At 44.7% G+C, this 26,793-nt stretch overlaps 2 protein-coding genes across 13 annotated transcripts in view; one reads left to right on the top strand and one right to left on the bottom strand.

Moving 5' to 3' along the window:
* Nucleotides 1–6,921, top strand: part of SLC25A26 (solute carrier family 25 member 26) — a 163,787-nt gene extending 156,866 nt beyond the window's left edge. For 2 of the 8 annotated variants that reach the window (XR_002520351.2, XR_002520353.2), the window contains 2 exons: nt 5,681–5,957; nt 6,387–6,917. Coding sequence is in view for 4 of the 8 variants with exons in the window: in XM_021934257.2 (XP_021789949.1) it covers nt 5,681–5,798 (118 nt within the window). In the remaining 4 variants the exon portion in view is untranslated. Of the gene's footprint in view, nt 1–5,680 lie in introns of all 8 variants that reach the window. The other 6 variants (XR_002520352.2, XM_021934255.2, XM_021934253.2 and 3 more) reach the window with 4 other exon arrangements.
* LRIG1 (leucine rich repeats and immunoglobulin like domains 1) overlaps nt 6,791–26,793 on the bottom strand; it is a 127,484-nt gene continuing 107,481 nt past the window's right edge. For 3 of the 5 annotated variants that reach the window (XM_021934252.2, XM_031663210.1, XM_021934250.2), the window contains 7 exons: nt 14,196–14,516; nt 11,904–12,185; nt 10,954–11,373; nt 10,282–10,407; nt 9,475–9,621; nt 8,579–8,854; nt 8,216–8,480 (listed from right to left, as the gene is read on the bottom strand). In XM_021934252.2, the coding sequence (XP_021789944.1) occupies nt 8,254–8,480; nt 8,579–8,854; nt 9,475–9,621; nt 10,282–10,407; nt 10,954–11,373; nt 11,904–12,185; nt 14,196–14,516 (1,799 nt within the window). In that variant the 3' untranslated portion in view covers nt 8,216–8,253. Of the gene's footprint in view, nt 8,481–8,578; nt 8,855–9,474; nt 9,622–10,195; nt 10,408–10,953; nt 11,374–11,903; nt 12,186–14,195; nt 14,517–26,793 lie in introns of all 5 variants that reach the window. The other 2 variants (XM_021934248.2, XM_021934247.2) reach the window with 2 other exon arrangements.

Genomic DNA, 26,793 nt, shown 5'->3' with positions numbered 1-26,793 from the left:
CTCCAGCCTGGGTGACAGCAAGACCCTGTCTCAGAAAACAACAACAACAAAGTTCTTATGTGTTTCAAATAGCAGTTGGGCTACATACACAGAGAAGTCACATTCAGTGGCTTTTTTGGACTAGAAAGCCAAACTGCCACATTTCACTGTCTCACTGATTTCAGTGTAGTTCATGCTTGATTCTGTGGCAGCTGTTGGGCAGACCTCTTCTGTCGACCTTAGCTTTGTGGAGCTGTGCAGAGCCGTAGCCCCTCTGCCTTTCTGCAGACAGTGGTGGCAGGTGGGGATGGCATGATCGACTGGCAACCCCGTGGCCCCGAAAGCTGGTAGGAGTTGAGTAGATTGAAGATCATCTTCCCTGTGCTGGTTGTGGCATGTATTATACTTGACGTTATAAAACTAAGCAGTGCCAGAAATACAGGCAGAAGAGGGGTGTCTTCCTCAGGCCAGGGGGCCGTCTCTGTCCCCATTGTCAGCTCTGTAAAGGTCATCTGGATTTTTTTTGCTTACCTATCTTCTGAAAGTGTCAGAAGTCATGGGCTCTAGTCAGTCTCTTGAGAGCATTATAGACAGCAACGGTTGTCACTTAAGGGAGTTCTGATTAGCCCCTTATTAATGATTAAAGACAATAAATAATTTGACCAAAAAACAGTCACAGAAAAACCTGGGCTGTTGTGAACAGAGGTCCCAGGCATCCTCAGCCTGAAGGTGTCTCCGCCGGCTTCTTCTGTTGGGTCTCCAAGCACACAGCGCTGCTGCCACCTCCTGTCTCCTCCCCTGGGCGCGCACTAAGTTTACCAGTTACTACTTGGGTTTTCCAGCAGACACCATCTCCTCACCTTGGGATGGAAAGGTGCTGTCCTCTCGGGGTCAAGTAAGGTGGCGACCACTTTTATCTTTCTGTGTGGTCCACGCAGGTGAAGACTTTGTTCTGGCACGTACTGGGAATACACATATAAGTAGAAATGTATTACTAAACAAACACCGTGTGTTCATTCAGCCCAGTAGCCGAAGGCAGATGGGGAGCCTGCCCACCCTGGATGGCCCCTTTCTGGTTTTCTTCACTCATCAGCTGGCTTTCTGTTTTTGTTGAGTGTGCCCTTTATGTAGTAGCTGCCACTGCCGCGAGCATCCCTTTCTGCCTGGCACTGGAAGTGCTTACATTTGCTCTCATTTAATCTGTGGGCACTAGAACGCGCTCCTGCTCAACTCAAAAGTCTTCACCTGCGAGACTGGCTGGGACCTTCACTGTTCACATTACTCCACGTTAAGGCCGTAATTACGTTAATAGATTCAGTGGTCATCTATTGAAACCATAAACTGCTTCCATCTGCCTCTTGCCAGGAGCAGCTGAACTTGTGAGTGGCAGAAGCTGAACAAGACACTGGCGTTTAGAAATAAGTAAGGTAGTCAAGGCGGAGAACTTTGTGGCCAGTGTGGTCTCCTGCAGCTCGGCATCTGCTGACTGCCCGTCTAGCACCCTTTCCTTCATAATATGATAGGAGCAGGGAGGCTCAGCTGTTTTTCAGGCGGGAAGGACATAGTGGTAATTTATGAGTTTTTGTCCTCACCACCCACCCCATGCAAAAACAATATGCATGATGCTGAGCTTTTTTTTTTTTTTTTTTTAAACAAGTATAGTTTGGTTTTCAGTACAATTTTCATGGTTATTTTTGGACAAGTAATAGGGGTCCTTAATTTTATGTGCAGTATTTTAATGATTTAAACCCTTAGCTAGCTAACTAAAAAGGGCCTCACAAAACTCTTGAATCTCCCATTTTCCTTAGAAGTGCTGAGTGCTGCAAACAGAGGGAGGCTGCTCAGCCTCCTCCAACAGCTCAAAGGTCTTGGGAGAAAGGAGGCAGCCAGGTGCTGGAAGCAGCCTGCAGGGACCGCCACGTTTCTCTCCAGGCCACCAGCTTGCTTGTCACGGAGGCTTTTCCTGTATCTTAAAGGATGCATAGCTACTGTTGGTGTAACTTGACCATTTTCAATTTTCTTCCGTAGACCTGACCAGAAGTCTTTTCACTGGCATATGCACTAGGTTTGCCTTCATAACTTCTTCTGCTTACAGAAGTAATATAGGCATATTTTGTTTAATTGCACTTCTCAGATAGTGCATTTTTTCCCAAATTGAAGGTTTGTGGCACCCCTGCATTGAGGGAGTCTTTCAGCGCCCTTTTCCAGTAGCACATGTCCACTTTGTGTCACATTTGGTAATTCCCACCTTTCAAGTATTTTCATTATCATATCTGCTGTGGTGATCTGTGATCGGCTCTCTTTCATGTTGCTGTCATTGTTTTGGGGCATCACACACTGTGTCCACCGAAGACAGCAAACTTAATCGACAAATGTGGTGTGGGTTCGGGCTGGGTCACCAACCGGCCATTCCCTGTCTCTCTCCCTTTCCTCAGGCCTCTATTCTGTGAGAGACAATATTGCAGTTAGGTCAATTAATAATCCTCCAGTGGCCTCTAAGTGTTCAAGTGAAAGGAAGAATCACACCTTTCTCATTTTAAATAAAAATCTCGGGCTGGGCATGGTGGCTCACATCTGTAATCCCAGCATTTTGGAGGCCAAGGTGGCAGATGGCTTGAGCCCAAGAGTCCAAGACCAGCCTAGGCAACATGCCAAACCCTGTCTCTACAAAAAGTACAAAAATTAGCTGGGCATGGTGGTGTGTGCCTGTGTCCCAGCTATTTGGGAAGCTGAGGTAGGAGGGTCACCTGAGCTCAGCAGGCAGAGGTTGCTGTGGGCCATGATCGTGCCACTGCACTCCAGCCTGGGTAGCAGCAAGACCTTGTCTCAAAAAAAAAAAAAAAAAAAATTAAAAGCTGAAAATGATTAAATTTAGTGAGGAAGGCATGTGGAAAGCTGAGATAGGCCAGAATCTAGGCCTCTTGTGACAGTTAACCAAGTTGTAAATGCAAAGGAAAAGCTCTTGAAGCAAATAAGAAGTGCTATCCGGCGAATACACTAAATGATAAGTGTAACAGCCTCATTGCAGATATGAAGAAAGTTTGAGTGGTCTGGATAGAAGATCAGACCAGCCACATCCTCTTAAGCCAAAACCTAAACCAGAGCAAGGTGCTAACTCTCTTTCATGAAGGCTGAGAGAGGTGAGGAAGCTGCAGAGTTTGAAGCTAGGAGAGGTTGATTCATGAAGTTTAAGGACAGAAGTCATCTCTGGAACACAAAAGTGTAAGGTGAAGTGGCAAGTGCTGATGGAGAAGCTGCAGCAAGTTATCCAGGAGATCTAGCTCAGATCATCGGTGAAGGCGCTAACACTAAACAACAGATTTTCAATGTAGATGAAACAGCCTTCTATTAGAAGATGTCATCTAGGACTTTCCGAGCTAGAGAGGAGACATCAATGCCTGGCCTCAGCTTCAAAGGACTGGCTGACTCCCTTGTTAGGGGCTAATGCAGCTGGTATCTTTAAGTTGAAGCCAGTGCTCATTGACTCTCCTGAAAATCCTAGAGCCTTTAACAATGATGCTAAATCGACTCTGCCTCTGCCATAGTAATGGAACAACAAAGCCTGAGTGACAGCACATCTCTTTACAGCATGGTTTCTGGAATATTTTAAGCCCGCTGCTGGGACCTAGTGCTCAGAGGAAAAGATTGCTTTTAAAATACTACTTCTCATTGACAGTGCACCTGGTCACCCTGGAGTTCTGCTGGAGACGAATGCTGTTCTCTTGCTTGCTAACAACATCCATTCCTTGGTCCGTGGAGCAAGGAGTAATTTTAACTTTCAGGTTTTATTATTTAAGAAATCCATTTCATAAGGCTACAGCTGCATCGACAGTGATTCCTTTGCTGGATGTGGGCAAAGTAAATTTCTGGAAGCCTTCTAGAAAGGAGTCACCATTCTAGATACCAGTAAGAACATTGGTGGCTTCATAGGAGGAGGTCAAAATATTGACCATGCTAAGACTTTGGAAAAAGTTGATTCCCATCCTCATGGCTGATTTTGAGAGGTTCAAGACTTCAGTGGAGGGAAACACATACTAGATGTACTGGAAATAGCAAGACCACTATAGTTAGAAGTGGAGCCTGAAGATGTGATGAATTGCCACAATCTCATGATTAAACTCGAATGGATGAGGAATTGGTTCTTACGGATGAGGAAAGAAAGTGATCTATTGAGGTAAATCTACTCCTGGTGAAGATATGGTGAACATTGTTGAAATGACAATAAAGGATTTAGAATATTTCATCAATGTAGTTGTGAAAACAGTGGCAGAGTTTCAGATGATTGACTCCAAATTTGAAAGAGGTTCTACTGTGGGCAAAATGTATTGTGTGCTACAGAGAAATCTTTCATGAAAAGTAGAGTCCATCAACGCAACAATTACAATTTTTAGAAATTTCCACGGCCACTCCAACCTTCAGCAGCCACTATCCTGGTCATTTAGCAGCCATCAATGAAAGCAAGACCCTCTAGCAGCCAAAAGATTACAACTTACTGCAGGCTTAGATGCTCATGAGCATTTTTTAGCAATACAGCATTTTAAAATTAAGGTATGTATAATTTTTAGACATAATGCTACTGCATACTTAATAGACTACAGTATAGTGTAAACATAACTTTTCGGTGCCCTAGGAAACCCAAACATTTGAATGGCTTGCTTTATTGCAATATTCACTTTATTATGGTGGCCAAACTTCTCCTGGGACCAAACTTGAAATATCTGAGTCATGCTTATACTCTTGGTCAAAAGGTTCAAAGGTTATGGAAGCGTGGGCCAGGAATGTGTCCTGTAATCCTTAGGCAGCAGGCATTCAGTTTAGGGTTTAGGACACATCCCTGGCATGCCTTTTAGACATGGAATCATAGCCCTTGGACTTGGTTTTATAAACCTGTTTTGTAATTTTTTTATGTTGGCATCTGTGTATTTCCTCATCTTTATCAGCGACATAATCATCCACTGTATGTTTGTAGTGTGCCGTAACTGGTATCACCAGCAGCAATGCCACAGTGAAGATGTTTGCACAAACATCTGAGTAGGCACTGGGTGGGGGGGCAGTTTTAAAGAATGAATCCTCAATTTATATCCTCGTGGCATTGTAGTTTCACCTTGCATTTCTCTGATCATTCTACATTGCACCTTGGCTGGTGAGCAGCCTTCTGTGGTACCAAGGGACTGTGCAGGTGAAAGCGTGCTGCCCCCTTCACAGCCACAGCCCATTTGCCTTTCATGCCTTTAGACAGAAAAGGAACACAGGGAATCCATGGAGGTTCAACTCATTGTTGTGATGTCAGGTTTTGGGGTCTCGAAGGACAAAATGCAACGGAGTCAGTGGGCAGAGCAGCAGCATTGCCCAAAAACCTCTGCACCGAGCGAACCCCTGGAGACCACTTTAGAGGTCTGGGCTGGGAAGTGCCTTCCAACCTTACCTAGGATTCAGCTCTTTAACGCCTTTTTAAAAAAGTCAATTTCATCTCTCAAAGGGAAAAATGGCATGAAAGTTTTAGAACTATTATTGGGACAGCGCCATTACTTGCCTTATTTGGCAGGGTTCACAAGTGAGCTGTTTACAAGTGAGTGTTCACAAGTGAGTGGTAGTTAGCCACTAATGAGCATGGTGTACTGAGCCGAGCAAGCTGTGGGTATTGGAATTTAACCTTTCTTTTAAATACACACAACATTAAAAATCCTGTTTTTTCCCCTAGATTATTTGCAGGTGTCTTCCCTCGAATGGCAGCCATCAGTCTGGGAGGTTTCATCTTTCTGGGGGCTTATGACCACACGCACCGCTTGCTGTTGGAAGTTGGCAGAAAGAGTCCTTGAAGCAGAGACAGCCTCACCTCCACTTCTGTCAAGAGAGGGGCCTGCAGTGTAAACCCTCTTCCGCTGAGCAGCTGTCTGAACTATAGGCCCCAGTGCTGAAGACCAGTTCTGCCAAGATGCCAGCATCGAGATTGTGCCATCCGTGGTGTAGGCTGGCTGGTATGAAGTCATTGGCCTGTATGCCAGAGAGCTAAGAGATGAAAACGGGGTGTGTGGCGGTACTCTGAGCAATTTCCTCAGAACCTCTTAATAAATAAGTTTGGTATTGCTGAGGCCAGGCCTTTCAGAGCTTTCATTTGATCTGTATCTGATCTTTCATTTCCTGCCACCTGATGGTGGATTCAGCAGAAGGCAAGATGGTTAGAATTTTAAAAGAATAGCTTGTTTGGGAAAAGGAGACTTGGGGAAGAAGTTGTATATGTGGGTGTTTCTCCCCCTAGTTAATTCCTGTTGTGTAAGGTTAGGCTTTGTTGAAAAAAGAATGAACTACACAGGTGCATAGCAAGCATTCTTTCTGGGTAACTAGGCTGCTGGTTTTAATTACCCTCAGATTTCACCCATAAAAACACACGATGTATTATTTTACAGAGATGTGTCCAGCGCCCCCTGTGGTGTGTGAGAGAGAGCAGCTGCAGCTCAAGTGACTAGGTGGGCCCAGCTGGCTTCGTGCAGGAGGACACGGTGGGTGAGCCATTCTTGCCATTCTCCGTGTCAGGCTGAAAGGAGGGCCTGGGCCAGCTTTGAAAACAACATTGCTAGAAGTAGGCAGGATGAAATGGAAAGGTCACCACACTTTGGGATTTTAGAGCTTGACTAACAAGCTCCAGGCATAGAAGAATTCAGAACGAAATCTCAGGAATCTAGCTGTGTTGTCTGCCCCAGAGCAAACAGTATATGATTTTGCTTTGCCTATTTTTTTTTTTCCTTTTTTTGGGGAAAGATAATTAAAGGCAGAATGACTGCGTTTGTAAAAGAAGGACCACCAACTGTACTGACATTTATAAATGAACCTTTATTAAAGACACTTCAATGCCATCTGTTAGACACTTCAATATTTTACATGGTTTTCAATGTACACTGTACCAAAATTTCTATAAATAAATAACTTTGTACATAAAAGTAATACTTCCTCTTTCACATTGCCTCTCAGAAGCAGCAAATTCACATATTTTGTGGAAGTAAGATTAGTCAGTTAACTGTCAACAAAATTCTAAATGTGCTTACCTTTTGAACAGTGATGACACCTGACAGTAATTGTTAACTATTTTCTCCGTAACTCCCTTCAGCTTTTGGCCAAAGGAACATTTTAAGGACCTTGTTTCTATGTAAGTTAAGTTTTACTAAATTACACATTGGCACTCACAAGATGGTTAGCTACCAGTCTCAAAAGTGCAAATATACCCAGAACCCAGGTCAAGGTCTAAGTCTTTTCCAGTCCCAGCTCAGTTTCATCTGTGCGTGGGAATGGCATGGACAGGCCTGCTCTGGATCCTCAGTAGAAATAAGGTAGCCCTGAAAAGAAAGAACTTCCTCCTTTCTATCCCCCAAGGCCAATGTAATACTCACTCATTATATTGGCAGAACGAAAACAGCACTATAGAAAAATCCACAGGTACCAACACCAGCAGCCTTTACCTTAATTAAAAGTCTCAACTAGCGATCGAATGATACTGAGAAGGCCACATTTGCTTTTATCATAAAATCTGAGGAGGAGGAAAGGCAGTGCTTAATTAACGGTTCTGACCATTTGCTTGTGATGGATTAACAACCCTCATTCTATGCCTTTAAAGACAGGACTTAAACCTAAAAGGAAAAGCCATTCACTGCAAGCGTGGATGGCACCCTGCACCCCTGGCTCTACAGGGAGGCCTGTTGCAGGGGCATCCACACATGACCAGTGCTCTCCTGAAGCTCCTTCCAGCGCACGTGGAGTCTGACCGGGCAGCAGTCTAGGGGTCTGTCTACGAAGTGCAATACAAATCCAAGGCCTTCCCTCCTTCCCATCCCCACCAAAAACTCCTGCTAACAAATGTGGTTGTAGCCTCTATAAATTCCAGCCATGCGTTAAGGCACCAGAACTATTTCCCCACCCCCCTCCAAAATTAAACAGCAACCTGATATGAAAAATAATATCGTCAAAATTGTATAATTTTTTCTGTATAATTTTTTTCTGTTAACCATGCACTAAAGATTAAAATAGCCTCTGTAAAAGATATATATGAAATCTCTGAAAACTCTTATGTACAATGGTATCAAATACTTTTTCTGCCTTTTGTACACAAATCCCCTCTTGCGTTTCTGTGCTTCAGATGCAAGTCCTGTGAGTGACTGATACTCCACATGGAAGTTACAACTATGTACAGATGAGTGACGCTTGAACCCAAGCTTCCTCACAGCCTCTCCTACCTCTCTTTCCCGTAGAGACTGGCATGACAAGAGCTGAGGTAGACAAAACCTAGCTTTTTGGTGCCAACAGCAGTGGCACCCTCTGTTTCCCGGGGAGCTGTCCTGTCAGTGGCGTGGACTCGGGACTGGAGTCGCACGCTTTGGGGAGATGGCCATTGGAAACAAGCAAGTGCTGGGCTGCTGTGCGCTCTGGACTGCCTGAAGTTAACGAAGATGCAGGCTGTAGCTCTGCATAGTCCGGGTCGTACAACCTTGCTAAAGTCCAGGAAGAATCCCCTACAAGGAAAGAAAGGACCTGTCAGACCCCCATTTGACCATTTAAGCAGCTCCCAACCCACCTGGTAGTAACTCCTCAGAAGATGGTAAAAAGTTACCTTTCCCATCTAGAGATGCCACTGGCTTTTTCTTCACAGCTGTCAGCATTCTATCATGGTTACTGGGGTAGAGCGACCCCTGGCACTCGGGGCAGGACCCAGCAGCAGTCCCGCTGCACTGGTGATGTGGAAAATGCTCTTGGTCACTCCCACCCGGCTCCGGGCCATTTGGCTGCACGCTGTCTCTGGACACAGGCTGGGGGTGGAAGTCTTGTTCCCTGGAGTAACAGTCCACTTCAGTGTTGCAGTCACTGCATACAACCCGGCCACCATGTTCTGAAGGACAGTGCCAAAGATGGGTTAGAGCCACTGCTGTGGGAGTCTTCATGCCCACACAGAGAACAGGCTGCTCAGCTCCACTGTGCAAGGTGAGAACCCTGACTGCAAACACTGTATGCATGCTTCCTCTTTCCCCCAACTATGTCCCCAGAAAAAGGACTGGGCAAACACCAAGCCACTCATGAACTGTGGGGTCTTTCATGTTTACAGTGAATTTCATACTCAGAGAATACAGTCTTACTACTTCAGGGGGGAAAGGGCCATTAGCGTTAGGTACTATGCAGTGTTGGGTCTTTTCAACAGTTAGAAATTAAGCCTCAAAATAGCCCTGGTGAAAAGGTGCTGACTGAAACTACATTTTATTTGTGCCTTGCCCCTTATTGAAGTTGCTTATAAATCTAGAAAATTCACGCGTAGGCTTACCATGCCATAGATTTATTTAGGAGAACTATTCTGGAATTAAGAGAGCCAGGCCCAAGCTTCCCATTTCTATACTGAATACCAAATTTGGAGACAGCTGTGGACTAAGAATGTGTCTCCCCCTTTGATGTACTGACTAGGTCAGCCCCAATTTCCACTTCAGAAAGAAACTGCTTCCGACGGGAAGCATCTCATACCCATCTTCTGCGGCCCAGGTGTCCCTTCCGCTTTCTCCGTCGCTTTCCACGGCTCTTTGTGATACCCAGTACAGAGCTTTGGCTGCCTGCAGGCAACGCTGTGAGCGTCGGCCTCTGGAAAGTGGCTTGCATCTCTTGGACAGACACCTGCAGTGAATTCCAACACGATTAGAAACTCTGGGCTTGGTATTTCACAGTAAGCCTTATGAAAGGAATGAGCAAGGCCACTAGAATAGTCATTTTCTAAAAAGTTCTTCAGAGCGGTGGGGCTGTTGGTCTGGCAAGCAGCGTGTTTTCTATCACTGCTTCCAGGCAGGTACGCCGGCCTTGTGAAATGAGCAGCTCATTTCTCTATAAGGTGAGCCTCTACGGTCTCAGGCAAGAGCTCAGAGGCCCCCACCATTGGAAGTACTTTATCCTGGTGACAGCTTTCCAGTGTAAGACTGGCTCACAGAGCAGACCTGGGCACATTCCCCATGTAAGGAATGGGCTGGTTGGGTTCATGCCCCGTAATGCCCTTTCCAGCTGCTACTCCAGGCAAGCCTACTTTATCCTGCCAGGGAGGTACTAAGCCCAATCCAGTGGCTTCCTTGGGCGGGGGGACAGGACTTTAAAACCCTGCAGAACTCATAAAGACTGGTCCAAAATAGCAGCCCTTAGTCACAAACTAGAAGTCACAGCCTTCTAGTTCACCAAGTGTGCCCCGTCTGATGCCAGGTACCTGCCCTGCAAAGAGCTGGAGGCCACCTCCAGCACCTGGAAACATAGTCACAGCAGAGCTCTGCTTCACGGTTACTGAGGCCTCACCGTTGCTCTCAATGTGTCCATTGGCCTGAGGGCCACCCTCGGTCCTGACCACGGTTTCTTGTCGGTCAGAAAGGGTCCCCTGAGAAGAGAGGTAGCTTGGAACATCTGGTGGCACGATGGTTTCATCTGCAAGAAGACAGGACAAATAAAACACCAGGGTCTCAGTCACAAGAAATGCAGACACACGTTCATTGTCAGGCTCAGAAAGGAGATCCTCCCAGTGACGACCATCAGGGCTGTGCACAGAGATGGCATGGAGTCTATGTATGCAATAGGCCCTCCCAGAACCTGCTCAGCCTTACTCTACACCCAGTGTGAAGAGCGCAGCTGGCAGATGCCAGATGCCACAAGAGGTGGAGACCAGTGACGGGAAGGGAGCCAGGATTCACAGAAGCACCGCACTGGGAGATTGTTTCAGGAACAACCTACTACATGGCAGCAGGGCCTGTGCATAGATGGCCTCTGAGTTACCAAGGAGAGGGAAAACTGCAGGGTGCGTCAGTTACTTATATATGAGAGTATTCCTGTTTAAGGTTAAGTTACTCAAAGTTAAAATGGAATTAGTGGGACTAAAGCCTCAGGAGTTCTGAAGACACTGGAACCCAGCCCAGTTCCCCAGCATCACTGCCATTCCTCCCTCCTTGAAAGTCAGCTCCGCTGGCAGCGCCTGACCTGTGTTGGTGACACTGTACTCTTCACTCTTCTTCCTGGTCTGGTAGATGATGCACACCCAGACCAGTGACGTCAGGACGATGCTGCTCACGACGGCAATGGTGAAAATGCCTACCGTGGTCCCGTCCTTCCTGCAGCCTGCTGCGGGCAGGACACTCAGCTGGCTGTGAGCTCGCTCCGTGCCCAGGGTGTTGGACATCTCACAGGTGTATCGGCCCGCGTCCTCTGCCACCACGTTCTGAACCACAAGAAGCTGGTTGTCAGGGGTCAAGTGGTGCCGCTCAGTGAGGCTCAGTGGGCGGTCCCCCTTGAACCAGGTGATGCGGGGCGGAGGGTTCCCCGTCGCTTTACATTGGAGGGCCACTGTTTCTCCCGCAGATACCACACGGTCTTCCAAGGGCACCGCCAAGGATGGCGTCTCTACAAGAGGGCAGCAGAGATCTCAGTCATTCTCAGAGCCGCAGTTGCTCTGGCGCTGCCCTGTCTTCTGGACAACGGACAATCCAAAACATATCAATGAGATGCATCTGACATTTTGTATCAGAGTGGCAAGTTTTGGAGAAGACCCTTCGACCCACTAAGTCATCTCCGTTCTGGGGGGGTGCTTCCACAGGGACAGTGAACCTCTGCTGACAAAAGCCCCCGCTATTCCCTAACTGTCCTGTGTCAGGCCTGTGTCCCTATTCTTGACCAAGCCCACATCCATCCTGTCCAATTCTTAGAATGTTCTATATCTAAACCCTATGAAGACTCTGAATTCACCAGCTATCATTTCTTTTAAAGAGAGAGAACCACTTAAGAAAAATTAATTCAAAAAGCAGCCCCAAATTTCAAACAGGGTTGAAAGGCCTACCACACATGTGACCACCCCTGGCCACACAGAGCATTTGAGAGTCTCTCTCTCTCTCTCTCACACACACACACACACCCCCATGGAGCAATAGCCAAACCTAAGACAGTCAGGGTGGCATTAGCTGAAATGGAGCCGGCCGAGTTCTGGGCAGTACAGCTGTAAACCCCTGCGTCGTCTATTTTCACATCAGTGATGAAAAACACGTCGTCATCTGGCATGACATGCATGCGTCGCTCACGGGCGGCAGGGAAATCCGTGCCTCCATCCTTCTGCCAGGCAATCTGAGGGTTTGGGTGACCTGTGGCAGCACATTCGAGGCGGGCCATGGTGGTGGTCCGGATGGTTATGTCGTGGGGCGTTTTGGTGAATGATGGCAACACTGGAAAACATATGTATACAGAGTCGGGTTATGGGTCGGCTAGATGCAAAGCCAGGAAGTCTTCTGGCAAACACCTACCTGTCACTGTGCCCAGTGCCAGTTCACTTCCTTTCTCCCAATGTCTGCCCAGGACCACTCCTGCCACCTGTGAATCAGGAACCCCCAGCTTCTCCCACCACAGCTGGAACACTTCCATCAGCCTTGCCTTGTACAGCCTAGGCTGGCTATAGTCCCTTCAAAGCAAAGGCTTTTGCTCTACATAGCAGTGTCTATACGGGGTAGGGCCTGATGCTTGCCTGCCTTAATTACCCACCAGGAAAGACGCTGTGGAGATGGAATTACAGAGGGAAGGCGGGCATGCCTCCATCCTGGGAGAGCAATGGGATGGCTCATCCGTTTGGACGGGTGTTCATGGGATGAATGGGATGGCTCATCCATTTGGACGGGTGTTTACCAAGGGTGTTCCTGCCCACCGCTGTATACCCAGGCAGGAAGCATTCAGCTTGCTAGCTTGCTCAGCCTAAAGATCGATGTCCCGACAGAGTGGGATGCATCCAGCCACACGTCAGGCACCACCGTAGTTCCTGTCAACGTTAATTTGGGGGAGAGTCTAACAGTTCCCTGAGTCTTCCAGAAACTGTGAGGACTTGGAATAAGCCAAGACAACCCGACCACACTGTGGTAAAGCAGGTGTCTCCCCATGATCTGTGGGGGCTTAAAGAGCACAGCAGATCCAGCATTCTGATGATTCTCAAGCCAATTCTTTTTAACTAGAGGGTTAGTAATCAGGATAACTCCATTAGGTTACTGGGGTGGGATAGTAAACTATTCAAGCTATCTACTCCCCACCCTTTGCTCCAAACACAAAATAACACATGGTCCCCTTGACAAGCTCTAAGGCTGGTTAATGAGTAAAAACCTGTCAACTGCCAGGACACTGTCTCTTTCAGGCCAGGGTTCACACCAGCCTTGCACTCCACAGCCTCTGGAGCAGTAGCCAGCCTCTGACTCCAATGCTGTACTGTCTACTCAAACAGCAGCTTCCCCAGGATAAGGGGATGTTTGGAATTTGGAAACCACATTATCTTGGCTTACAGAGGATAAGAAATGGACAAAAACACAAGGCTAAGCTCTCCACAATTTGACCTAATATAATAACTAGTTTTTTTTTTTTTTTTTGGAGACAGAGTCTGGCTCTGACACCCAAGCTGGAATGCAGTGGAGTGATCTTGGCTCACTGCAACCTCCACCTCCTGGGTTTAAGCAATTCTCGTGCCTCAGCCTCCTGAGTAGCTGGGATTACAGGCATGTGCCACCACATCTGGCTAATTTTTGTATTTTCAGTAGAGATGGGGTTTTGCTATGTTGGCCAGGCTACTCTCAAACTCCTGGCTTCAAGTGATCTGCCCACCTCAGCCTCCCAAAGTGCTGGGATTACAGGTGTGAGCCACAGTACCCGGCCAATAACGAGATTTTTATTTTTATTTATTTATTTTTGAGACAGAGTCTTGCTCTGTCACCCAGGCTGGAGTGCAGTGGTGAGATCTCAGCTCACTGCAAGCTCCGCCCCCCAGGTTCACGCCATTCTCCTGCCTCAGCCTCCTGAGTAGCTGGGACTACAGGTGCCCGACACTTCGCCTGGCTAATTTTTTGTATTTTTAGTAGAGACAGGGTTTCACCGTCTTAGCCAGGATGGTCTCGATCTCCTGACGTCGTGATCCGCCCACCTCAGCCTCCCAAAGTGCTGGGATTACAGGCGTGAGCCACCGTGCCCGGCCAATAACTAGATTTTTAAAAGTCAACAAAAACAAGTAACTCATTGAGAATAACCCTTGAAATCTGCAAAACTTGCTCTAGGGCAAACCCAGGCAACAGTATGATTTAATAGCGCCCCAGAGAAGCATGTCTGTGTCCTGTCTCAGTCATCCTACATGGAAAGCTGAAAGGGCAATCAGGAGTGTGGTATGTAGGATTCTGGCACTATAACAAAGAAAGATGGTGTTCCCATACCATTCACGGTGAGCCTGGCCTTATGTGAATAAGTGGAGCCAAAGTGGTTGGTGATGACACATTGGTAGCGGCCCTCGTGCCCAAAAGTGACCTGGCGGAGGTGCAGGATGGTGGTGTACTCCATCACTTCCCCGTCCTGTGCGTGGACGTGAACAAAGTTCTCCATGTCTGCGTTGGTCAGGACTTCATTGTCCTTCTTCCAGGCAAAGGTCATGGGGGAGCTGCTGCTGCTGGCTGCTGAGCACGTGAACCGGATGTCCTTGCCCACCATAGCCATGGTGGTTTCTGGCTGGGTGATGATCTGTGGCTTCAGGAAGTCATCTGGGGAGAGAAGGGTCAACTGTAAGGCACTGAGTTCTTAGTACACACAGGAGCCAGCTGCTGTTCATGCTAACAAGAAACTGACTCAGATACCAAGCCGGAACCAGAGCTCGAGGTCCCTGTGCATCCTCAGCCCCACCAGAGGCCATGAGAGTTGCACCATGGATATCTGACCTCATCTAATTATAAGTCTGTGAGTACTGATCACCTTTATGATCAAACTCCTTGATTAGAAATTAACCCACCACTTCTCAGTTCTCAAACCAGCCAGCTGGCAGGTCCCTTAAGACAACTGGCTCTGCCTGCTGACTTTCACACAAAACAGAGTCAGGCATCACTGGTCATGGCTGCAGAGATGTTATCCACAAACCTTACTCCAAAAGGAGGTGGTGTGAAACACTTCCAAAATGCCAGAATAAGGACCTCCAAAAATCTGCACCTCCATTAAAACAATGAAAACACCTGGAAAAATGGTCAAAAGCAACTTTTTCAGAATTCTGGAAAACCAAAGGCCTACAACAATCCATGGAGTGTTGATTCAAGAAAACAGCAACATCTCAGTAAGAAATGTGAGCTTTTTGGTGTTTTAACTTATCCTAAGCCCCATTATCTTATCTGCCCAGCTCCATGGTAGCCTTGAAACCCAGCAGCCTAGCAACCACTGAAGGGTCAGAATGGGTTCCCCAAAAGCCGCATCCCCAGAACTGACACTATGTGACCTACCTGGCAGCAACCTGGCAAGCCCCATTCACAGGATTTGCATTTATTTGCCCTGTCTAGTTTGCCCAGCAGGAGAAGCCCTAGCCCCAGGGCACATGACCACAACAATCAGTAGCCACTGTTTAACAGTGCAGCTGACTGAGGGGACAACACAACTATAAAGGAAAATGTGGGGAATACAATGTTGACGGTGGGCTTTGAAAAGGTCCAATACGTTCCTGGGGATCTAGACAGCCACATGCAGGTGCAAGGCCTTGTGCATGCCCAGGAAAGACCTGAGGGGGTCCTCATTTCTCACCTGTGGCTGAACATGACTGTCTACACAAATACAAAGTGGATGGCACACCCCAACACAAACACACAGCCGTCAGTAAAGGATAGGAGACAGTGGTTGTGGTGACAAGGACTTTTCTGTCCAACCATTAGCTAACCACTAAACTAAACAAGCAGGGACTTAGGGGGACAGACTTTACAGCTTTTGTCCAGGAAAAGTCACTAGGCAAGCTGTAACAATAAATAGCAACAGCAGCAAATCCTGGGGGAGAAGAAGGGGAATATCCAGTTTCCAGAGTTGCCACATTATTTTATTTTAAATGCCCAATTTTCAACAAAATATTATGAAACACTCAAACAGGAAAAAAGCAGTCAACAGAAACTCTCTGAGGGAGCCCAGACTTAGACTCACTAAATAAACTTTTTAAATCTGCAATTACAGGCATGTTCAAACACCTCAACGAAACCATGTCTGAAAAAAATTGAAGGATAGTGGCCAGGTGTGGTGACTCACACCTGTAATCCCAGTACTTTGGGAGGTTGAGGCAGGCAGATCATGAGGTCAGGAGATCAAGACCATCCTGGCTAACATGGTGAAACCCCATCTCTACTAAAAATACAAAAAAGAAAAACAACAAAAAAATAGGTGTGGTGGCGGGTGCCTGTAATCCCAGCTACTTGGGAGGCCAAAGCAGGAGAATGGCGTGAACCTGTGAGGTGGAGCTTGCAGTGAGCCGAGATCGTGCTACTGCACTCCAGCCCGGGCAACAGAGCAAGACTCTGTCTCAAAAAAAAATAAAAATTAAAAAATAAATTAAAAAATAAAAAATTGAAGGATAAAGTATGAGAAAATTTTATAGCAATAAAGAGATAAATTACAGATATGAACCAAGTAGAAATTTTGAAACTTAGAAGTACAATAACTGATAAGAAAAATTCACTAGAGGGGCTGGACAGCAGAACTGAGCTGGCAGAAAGAAGGGGCAGGGAACTTCAGACAGTCAACTGAGATTATCCAGTCTGAGAAACAAAGAAAAAAGAATGAAGTAAAATGAACAGAACCACAGAGACTTGTGGGACAACATCAAGCACAACAACATACAAATCATGGGAGTCCAAGAAGGAGAAGAAAAAGGAACAGAAAAAGTATTTGCAAAACAAAGGCCCCAAATTTGATGAAAAAATGTGCAGCCACACATCCAAGAATATTAATGAACTCCAAGTAGAATAAATTCAAAGATCCAAACCCAGATGCATCATAGTCAAGCTGTCAGGTGCCAAAAACAATCCTGAAGACACAAAAGAGGAGCAACTCATCACATTCAAGGGATCTTCAGTATTATTAACGGCTGATTTCTCACCAGAAACCACAGAGAACAGAAGGCAGTAGGAAGACATTCAAATTACTGAAAGAAAGATGTTCAACTACGAATTCTATGTATTAAAAAACCCATCCTTCAAAAATGAAGGAGAAGTTAAAACATTCCCAAGTTTTTATTTTAAACACATACAAAGCAAGTTGACTGTTACCAGACCTGCCCCACAAGAAATCCAGGAGAGTATTTAGTATGGCTGAAATGAAAGGATATCAGAGAGCAACTCCAATCCACACCAAGAAATAAAAAATCCCATTAAAGGTAACTACACAGGTAAATGCAACACACAGGATACATGTATTTTTGTAACTCTCTTCTCCTGATTTAAAAGACAGCTACATAAAGCAGTAATTGTAAAGCTGTGTTGATGGGCTTAATGAAAATGTAATGTGTACGACAATAGTAACATAAAGAAAACTGGATCTTAATAGGAACATAATTTTTGCATACTATTGAAGTTAATTTCATTATTTCTTTGAACTAGATTGTTGTAAGATGTTAATTTTAATTCCTATGGGCAAAACTAAGAAAATAATTTTAAAAATACCTGTGTGTATATTTAAAAAACAGGGAATTAAAACAGTACACCAGAAAATATCTATTCAATAAAAAACAAGTCAGTAATGGAAAAATAATGAAACAAAAAGATAGGACACATAGAACAAATAAGGGGCAAACTCTACCTTATCAGTAATTGCATTAAAAGAAAATGAATTAAACACTCCAATCAAAAGGCAAAGATTAATGGATAAAAAACCATGATCCAGCCACAGCCTGTAAGAGACACAGTTTGGATTCAAAGATACAAACACGCAGTCACCAAAAGAGAACTAAAGTGTCCATACTACTAACAGATAAAACAGGCTTTAAGACAGGACTTTTTACTACAGAGACAGAATAATAATTTATAATGTAAAAGGGTCAATGCATCAGAAACACATAAAAATGATAAATACATATATACCTAATGGAACGCCACAGAACAAAATCTGACAGGATTAAAGAAATAGTGCAACAATCATAGTCTGTACACTTCAATACCCCACTTTCAACAATGGATAGAACTAGTCAGAAGATCAAGGAAACAGAAGACTTCAACAACACTATGAGGGGACTTGAAAAAGTTCATGGAAAATGGAATTATAAACTTTATTTCTCAACCTCCATCAAGTTTGAAACTCTCTGGAGTGATGATACCAGCCATTTAGTCCATCCCTAAAAAACTGAGGGTCCTGGAAATTTAAACATATCAATGCAGTCTTTTTTACATTATTAACTGAAGAAAATTGGGTGCCCTTTAAAGATTTTTAAAGATAATAACTAAAAAGTTAGATGGAGCCAAATCAGGACTTTTAGGTGGATGTCTCATGATTTCCCACCAAAACTCTCACAAATTCACTCTTCTTTGATGAGAGGAATGAGCAGAAGCACTGTCATGGTGGAGAACTCTGGTGAAGCTTTCTCAGGCATTTATCTGCTAAAGCTCTGGCTTTTTCAAAACACTCTCATAATAAACAGATGTGATCATTTTTTGATCCTCCATAAAGTCAACAAGCAAAATGCCTTGAGCATCCCAAAAAACCTGCCATGACCATTGCTCCTGACTGGTCTGCTTTTGCTCTGACTGGACCACATCTGCTTCTTGGTAGCCATTGCTTTGATTGTGTTTTGTCTTCAGGATTGTACTCGTAAAGGCATGTTTCATCTCCTGTTTCAATTCTTAGAAAAAATGCTTTAGGTCTTGCTCTCACTTCTTTAAAATGTCCATTCAAGACTCTGCAGCTGATCCAAGTAATAATGGTTTTGGCACCTACTGAGTGAAAAATTTGCTGAACTTTAATTTTTCAGTCAGAATTGTGTAAGCCAAACCCATTGAGATGTCTACGGTGTTGACTATTGTTTCTGCTGTTAATCATCAGTCCCCTTAGGCACAAACAAGATAGTCTTTTCCTTGCAAATTGATGTGGGTGGTCTGCCACTGGGGGCTTCATCTTCATCCTTCTTAATATGAGTTATCAATGTGTAAACTGCTGATTTCTTTGGGGCACTGTCTCCATAAACTTTTTGTAAAGAGTCAATGATTTCACCATTCTTCCACCCAAGCTTCACCATAAATTTGATGTTTGTTCTTGCTTCAATGTTAGCAGAATTCATGTTGCTCTAATAGGGGCTCATTTCAAATTGATGTCCTAGTGCTTCAAACTAGATGCTATTCAAACATGCTATAACAAGTTAATAAACGTTTATTTTGGTGCAAAAAAACCTGGAAACCTATGCACAGTGTTTTCATTATACGCATTTTCCATTAATTTTCTGAAGGCCCCTCATAAAAACCAAATAGAGGCTGGGTGCGGTGGCTCATGCTTGTAATCCCAAAACTTTGGGAGGCTGAGTGGGCAGATCACATGAGGTCTGGAGTTCAAGACCAGCCTGGCCAACATGGCAAAACCCTGTCTCTACTAAAAATACAAAAATTAGCTGACTGTGGTGGGCAGGCGTCTGTAATCCCAGCTACTTGGGAGGCTGAGGCACGAGAGTCTTTTGAACCCGGGAGGTGGAGGTTGCAGTGAGCTGAGATCGCACCACTACACTCCAGCCTGAGTGACAGAGTGAGACTCTGTCTCAAAAAGAAAAAAAAAAAAAAAAAAGCACAAATAGACCTAATAGCTATCAATGGGATACTCCACTTAGCACCACCAGCATGAATATTCTTTTGAAATACACATGGAACATTATCCAGGATAGATCACAATTTTTTAGGTCACAAACCAAGTCTCAATCAATTTAAAAAAGATGGAAATCATACAAAGTATCTTCTCTGATGGCAATGGAATGAAACTCAAAATTTAACAGTAGAAAGAATACTGGGAAACTAATTTGTGGAAGTTAAACAGTACACTCCTAAAAGGCAAACAAGAAATCACAGGAGAAATCAGAAAACACTTTGAGATGAATGAAAACAAAAACATAACATACCAAAACTTGGAAGCTGCAGCTGAAACAATGTTTATACATTTACGGCTGTAGATGCCTATATTAAAGAAGATCTCAAATTAAAAATCTAACCTTTTAAGAAATTTTAAAGAGGAAGAGCAAGCTGTACCCAAAGCAAGCAGAAAGAAGGAAAAATAAAGATCAGAACAGAAATAAGTGAAAATAAATAGAAAAATAGAGATGATCACTGAAAACAAAAGTTGGTTCTTTGAAAATATCAACAAAACTGAAAAACCTTCAGAAAGACTTGTAGTAGGGGGGAAAAGGCTCAAATTACTAAACTCAGGAATGAAAGAGGGCACACTACTACCAACCTTACAGCAATGAAACAGGGAATACCATAAACAACTGTATACCAATAAGATAATCTGGTAAAAATTCCTAGACAGACACAAACTACCAAAACTGGCTCAAGAAGAAACAGACATTCTGAAGAGACATTAATAAGTAACAAGACTCAATTAATAATTTTACAACTTCCCATAAAGAAAAGCCCATGCCAGGCACAGTGGCTCATGCCTGTAATCCCAGCAGTTTGGGAGGCTGAGGTGGGCAGATCACTTGAGGTCAGGAGTTCAAGACCAGCCTGGCTGACATGGTGAAACCCCCATCTATACCAAATGAGAGGTGACAATGTGCTAGCAGCCCTCACTCTCAGCACCTCCTCGGCCTCGGCATCCACTATGGTGGCGCTTGAGGAGCCCTTCAGCCCGTCACAGCACCGTGGGAGCCCCTCTCTGGGCTGGCTGAGGCCAGAGCCTCCTTCCTCTGCTTGTGGGGAGGTGTGGAGGGAGAGGCGCGTGCAGGAACCAGGGCTGCACTGGCAGGCCTATGGGAGTTCCGGTGGGCCCTGGCACGGGCTTGGGGGGGGCCCCGCACACACAGCGGCTGGCCGGCCCAGAGCAGTGAGGGGCTTAGCACCCGGGCCAGCAGCTACAGAGGTTGCACCGGGTCCCCCAGCAGTGCCAGCCCGCCGGGGCTGCACTCAAATTCTCGCCAGGCCTTAGCTGCTTCCCCGGGAGGCAGGGCTCAGGACCTGCAGCCCCACCATGTCTGAGCTCTCTCCCTGGGGTGTACTCCCACACAGCCTGAGCCTCCCCAACCGGCGCCGGCCCCTGCTCCCTGGCGCCCAGTCCCGTCTACAGCCCAAGAGCTGAGGAGTACAGGCACAGCGCGGGACTGGTGGGCAGCTCTGCCTGCAGCCCTAGCACAGGATCCACTGGGTGAAGCCAGCTGGGCTCCTGAACTGGATGGGGACTTGGAGAACTTTTATATCTAGCCAGAAGATTGTATGTGCACCAATCAGCACTCTGTACCTAGCTCAGGGTTTGTAAATACACCAATCAGTACTCTGTGTCTAGCTCAAGGTTTGTGAATACACCAATTGGTACTCTGTATCTAGCTAACTAGCACTCTGTGACTTTGTGTCTAGCTCAAGGACTGTAAATACACCAATCAGCACTCTGTCAAAATGGACCAATCAGCTCTTTGTAAAATAGACCAATCAGCTATCTGTAAAATGGACCAATCAGCAGGATGTGGGTGGGGCCAGATAAGGGAATAAAAGCAGGTTGCCTGAGCCAGCCAGTGGCAACCCGCTGGGGTCCCCTTCCACCCTGTGGAAGATTTGTTCTTTCGCTCTTTGCAATAAATCTTGCTGCTGCTCACTCTTTGGGTCCACGCTGCATTTATGCGCTATAACACTCACCACAAAGGCCTGCAGCTTCACTCCTGAAGCCAGCGAGACCACGAACCCACCAGGAAGAACGAACAACTCCAGACGCGCTGCCTTTAAGAGCTGTAACACCGCGAAGGTCTGCAGCTTCACTCTTGACAGCGAGACCACGAACCCACCAGAAGGAAGAAGCTCCAAGACACATCTGAACTTCTGAAGGAACAAACTCTGGACACACCATCTTTAAGAACTGTAACACTCACCACAAGGGTCCACGGCTTCATTCTTGAAGTCAGTGAGACCAAGAACCCACCAATTCCGGACACACAAAGATATAAAAATTAGCTGGATGTGGTGGTGCACACCTGTAATCCCAGCTACTCGGGAGGCCGAGGCAGGAGAATCGCTTGGACCCTTGAGGCAGAGGTTGCAGTGAGCCAAGATCGTGCCACTGCACTCCAGCCTGGGTGACAGAACAAGACTCAGTCTCAAAAATAAAAGCCCAGACCCAAATGGCTACATTAGTGAGTTCTACCAAACATTTAAGGAATTATTACCAGTCATTCACAAACTCTTCTAAGAAAATCATTTGAGGGAGTATTTCCCAATAAGACAAAACCATCACCACAGAAAAACTATAAAACAACATCCTTTATGAGTATAAACATAAAAATCCTCAATAAAAATATTAGCAAACTGATTCCTACAACATATAAAGATGATATATCACAACCAAGTTGGATCGATCCCAGAAAGGCAGGGTTAGCTTAAGATCCAAAAATTAATGTAATACACCGTATCAGTAAAATAAAGGGAAAAACTCGTATCACCTCAACAGATGCAGAAAAAAAAAATCTGACGGAATCCAACACCCTTTCATGACAAACAGAGAAGCCCTCAACAGATTCGGGATAAAAAGGAACTTGCTTCAATTTTGTAAAGGTTGTCTCTGAAAAGTCTACAGCTAGCATCATACTTAATGGCAAAAGAAATGGTCAAATACTTTCCCACCAAGATTAGGAAAAAAGACAAAGATGTCTGCCCTTACTACTTTTATTCAACATTGTATTAGAGCTTTTAGCCAGGGCAATTAGGCGAGAGAAAGAAATGAAAACCATACAGACTGGAAAGGAAGAAGTGAAACTACCTTTTTGCAAATGACATGATGATCACATATAAAGAAAATCCTAAGAAATTTACTGAAAAACTTAGAATAAATGACGTCAACATAGGTGCAGGATACAAGAGCAAGATACAAAATTCAATTGCATTTCTGTATACTTGCAATGCAAATTTCATTTTTGAAACTCCAAAAGTGAAATTACGAATTTCATTTATAATAGCAAAAATAAAAACAGAAATACATTTAGCAATAGTTCAAGATGTGTACACTGAAAATGACAAAACATGATTGAAACAAATTTTTAGGAAGCTAAGAAAGAGTGAACAGACAGCCCATCTTCACGGATTGGGAAGACTTAATACTGTTAAGATGGCAATAGTTCTCAAATTAGTCTATAGATTCAATGCAACCCATATCCCACTTTCCTTTACTGCAGAAATTGACAAGCTGATCATAAAAATTATAGGCAAGGCCGGGCGCGGTGGCTCAAGCCTGTAATCCCAGCACTTTGGGAGGCCGAGACGGGCGGATCACGAGGGCAGGAGATCGAGACCATCCTGGCTAACACGGTGAAACCCCATCTCTACTAAAAAATACAAAAAACTAGCCGGGCGAGGTGGCGGGCGCCTATAGTCCCAGCTACTCGGGAGGCTGAGGCAGGAGAATGGCGTAAACCCGGGAGGCGGAGCTTGCAGTGAGCTGAGATCCGGCCACTGCACTCCAGCCTGGGTGACAGAGCGAGCCTCTGTCTCAAAAAAAAAAAAAAAAAATTATAGGCAAATGGCAAGGGATCCATAATAGTCAAAACAATTTTGAAAAAGAACAAAATCAGAGGGCTTTGTAACACAGAGGTTATAAAACTCTTAGAAGAAAATAAAGGAGGAAATCTTTGTGACCTTATCAGGCAAATAGTTTCTTAGATATGAAATCAAAAGCATACGTAATAAAAGAAAAAACAGAGATATTGAACTTCATCAAAATTAAAAACTTTTGCACTTCAACTATCAAGAAAATGAAAAACAGCCCTCAAACTGGGAGAAAATATTGGCACAACATGTATCTTATGAAAGTCTAGTATCCAGAATACATAAAGAACTCTTACAATTAAACAATGAAAAGACAAATGAATACCGGCAAATGATTTAAATAGCTATTTTTCCAAAGAAGATATATATATATATATGTCCAATAAGCATGTGAAAACACGCCTAACATCATTAATCATTAGGGAAATGCAAATCAAAACCACCATGAGACTCTATTTCACACTAGTACATCCAAAATAAAAAAGACAGCTAATAACACATGCGAGCAAAAATGAGGAGAAATTGGAATTCTCATGCATTGGTGATGGGCATGTAAAATCATGAAGCCACTTTGGAAAACAGTTTGGCAGTCCCTCAAAAAAGGTGAGCCTAGAGTTAGCATATGACCCAGCAATTCCATTCCTAGGTTTGTACCCAGAAGAATCACACAAAACCTTGTATATGAATTTTCACAGCAGCATTATTCATAGTAGCCAAAAAGTGGGGACAATCTAATGTCCATCATCTGATAAATGGATAAATAAAATGTAAACCCATTTATTCAGACGTTAAAAACAGTAATGAAGTACTGATACATGCTTAAAAATTATGCTAAGTGAGAAAAGCCAGTTACAAGAGACCATATAGTGTATGGTGTTCCATTTATATTAAATGCCCAGAACACAAAATGAGATTAGTGCTATCAAGGGCCTGGGGGCAGAGAATAGGGAGTGATTACTAATGGTATGGGGGATCCTTCTAGGGGTGACGAAAATGTTCTAAAATTAGATAATAGTGATGGTTACACAGTTGTGACTATTATAAAAACCATTTATACATTTACAAACCAAAATATACATTTTAAAGGGGTAAATTTTTATGATATATACATTATATTTCTTTCTAAAAGCTTTATTGAGAATAGTTCATCTACACTACAACTCACTCATCTAAAAGTATACAATTTAATGGTTTTTAGTATACTCACCAATATGGGCACCATCACTAGTCAATTTTACAACATTTTCATCACCTCAAAAAGAAATGTTGTACATTTTAGCTATTAACCCTCTCTTTCCATCCCTCCCCATCCTTAAACTACTACTAACCTAATCTCTACCTCCAGAGATTTCCCCATTCTGGACATTTCTATGAATGTTATCATGTAATTTAGATTATTGGTCTTTTGTGGCTGACTTCTTCCACTCAGCATGACATTGTCAAAGTTCATTCATTTCGTAGGACTACTGATTCCTTTCACCGCCTAATGAATATTCCACTGTATGGCTACACCACCTTTTGTTTATCTAGTCATCCTCTGATACCTGGGTTGTGCCCACATTTTGGCTATTATGAATAATGCTGCTATGAACATTCATGTCGAAGTTTCTGTGTGAACATATACTTTCATTTCTCTTAGGTATACACCCAAGAGTGGAACTGCCAGGTCATGTCGTAACTGTATGTTGAACGGAGGAACTGCCAAGACTGTTTTCCAAGGTGGCTGCCCAGTTTACACTCCCACCAGCAGTGTAGGAGGGTTCAGATTTCGCCCTCTCCTCAGCGACACTTGTTATTATCTCAGTTTCGGATTCTAGCTGTCCTGGTGGATGTGGACGGGTTATGTTTCCGTTTTTAAAAGAGGAGTGGGAAACTCCCATTGAGCCTGAAACCTTGATCTTCTGCCAAGTGTTTTCATTGATTCCCATTAACACCTGATGTTTTTAGAGCGGGGAAGCTTGAACTAAAATGTGGGGGTGGGGATGACAGATGTGAAATAAACAACTCTTTCAATCCAGAATATGCGAGGGCCACAGGCTGGGGGCTAGGTGAGCTTACCAAAGTCCTACCTGGCTCACCCAGAGGGAAAGCCTGCCCTATAGCAGGAAAGCAGAGGGAGCGACAGAAAGCCTCATTTGAGGGAGGTCTATAAACAATTTAAGGGTCAAGGACTTGATGACAATGGGCCAATGAACAATGGATTATACAGCCATTTTGTGCCTGGAGAATGGAGCTGTGCGAGCATTCGATTCCACACAGAAGACTCCGTAAGACAGATGAAAAGCTCAGTTTGGAGAGGGGCTGCCATGTTCACAGTGTGTTTAAGACGTGTCCCTGGTCTGGATCCAGAGGAAGTTCAGCAGGCCTGTTCTCAGAAGTGGTGATGGTGAAGGCAGGGGTGGATGCATGGAAGGAGGGTGCACGCATCTTGCCTCTAGCAGGCACACTGGCTATTGCTATGGCCAGAAAGTAGGAGAGAGAAGTGGCCCACAAGGGTTCCCATATGGATGGGTGAGTGCCTGGTTAGGATCCTCACAGCAGGGATCTCAAGGCTCAAGGGAGACCGGTGAGCACAAAAGGCAGGAGGGACTTTCACCTGCCCAGCAGTTCCAGTCAGGCCTGGGAATCCCACTCTTGCTCCCACTTAGAGCAAAAAAAAAAAAAAAAAAGGAAAAACTCAAAATTCATCTCATTCTTTGATCATGTCTTCCTGACCGTGAGGCTGTGTCATTCCTGTCTGAGCTAGCCTGCGTGTGTGTTTTCAGCTGTTCAGCATTTTCCATGCTCTCTGCAACCAGACTTGGATCCCGACTCCCAGTCAAAAAGATGGCAAGAGCTATGTTCCGGCAATCAGAAGGCAAAAAGAATGTAAAGCTGCAAGTGCAGATTTCAGTGGTTTGGAGAAACAGCAAGAGTACAAGTCAACATCAAGGAATTATTTTTACTACAGCAACTGTTCTCCTGAGACTTGTTCTTCCTGTATTTAACCTTTCATTCTTGGGGTTGGAAAGAAACACACATTAAAACCCCAGCCTCGTACACTGAGTAAATTCACAGCTAAACCCGGGCACCAGAGCCCTTCTGAAACAACAGAACTATCCTTCCTGTAACTGATTATTCTGATTTGTAACTGAACCAACTTACACTCCCTTCTGATTAAATGCATGTCCTCCAAGAACCACATAATGAGGCAACTCTACGGTAAATACCGTGTGTGGTTTCAGCGAGAAATAAATTGCATCCAGCAGCTGATCTGTAACCACGGGCTGGGGTTTACTCTGATCACAGGAATGACTCCCATACTGAAGAG

This window comes from Papio anubis, chromosome 2 (assembly GCF_008728515.1).
Source record: "Papio anubis isolate 15944 chromosome 2, Panubis1.0, whole genome shotgun sequence".
NCBI lineage: Eukaryota > Metazoa > Chordata > Mammalia > Primates > Cercopithecidae > Papio > Papio anubis.
The sequence above is the reverse complement of the archived record's forward strand: the minus strand, read 5'-3'. Positions and strand labels throughout refer to the sequence as shown.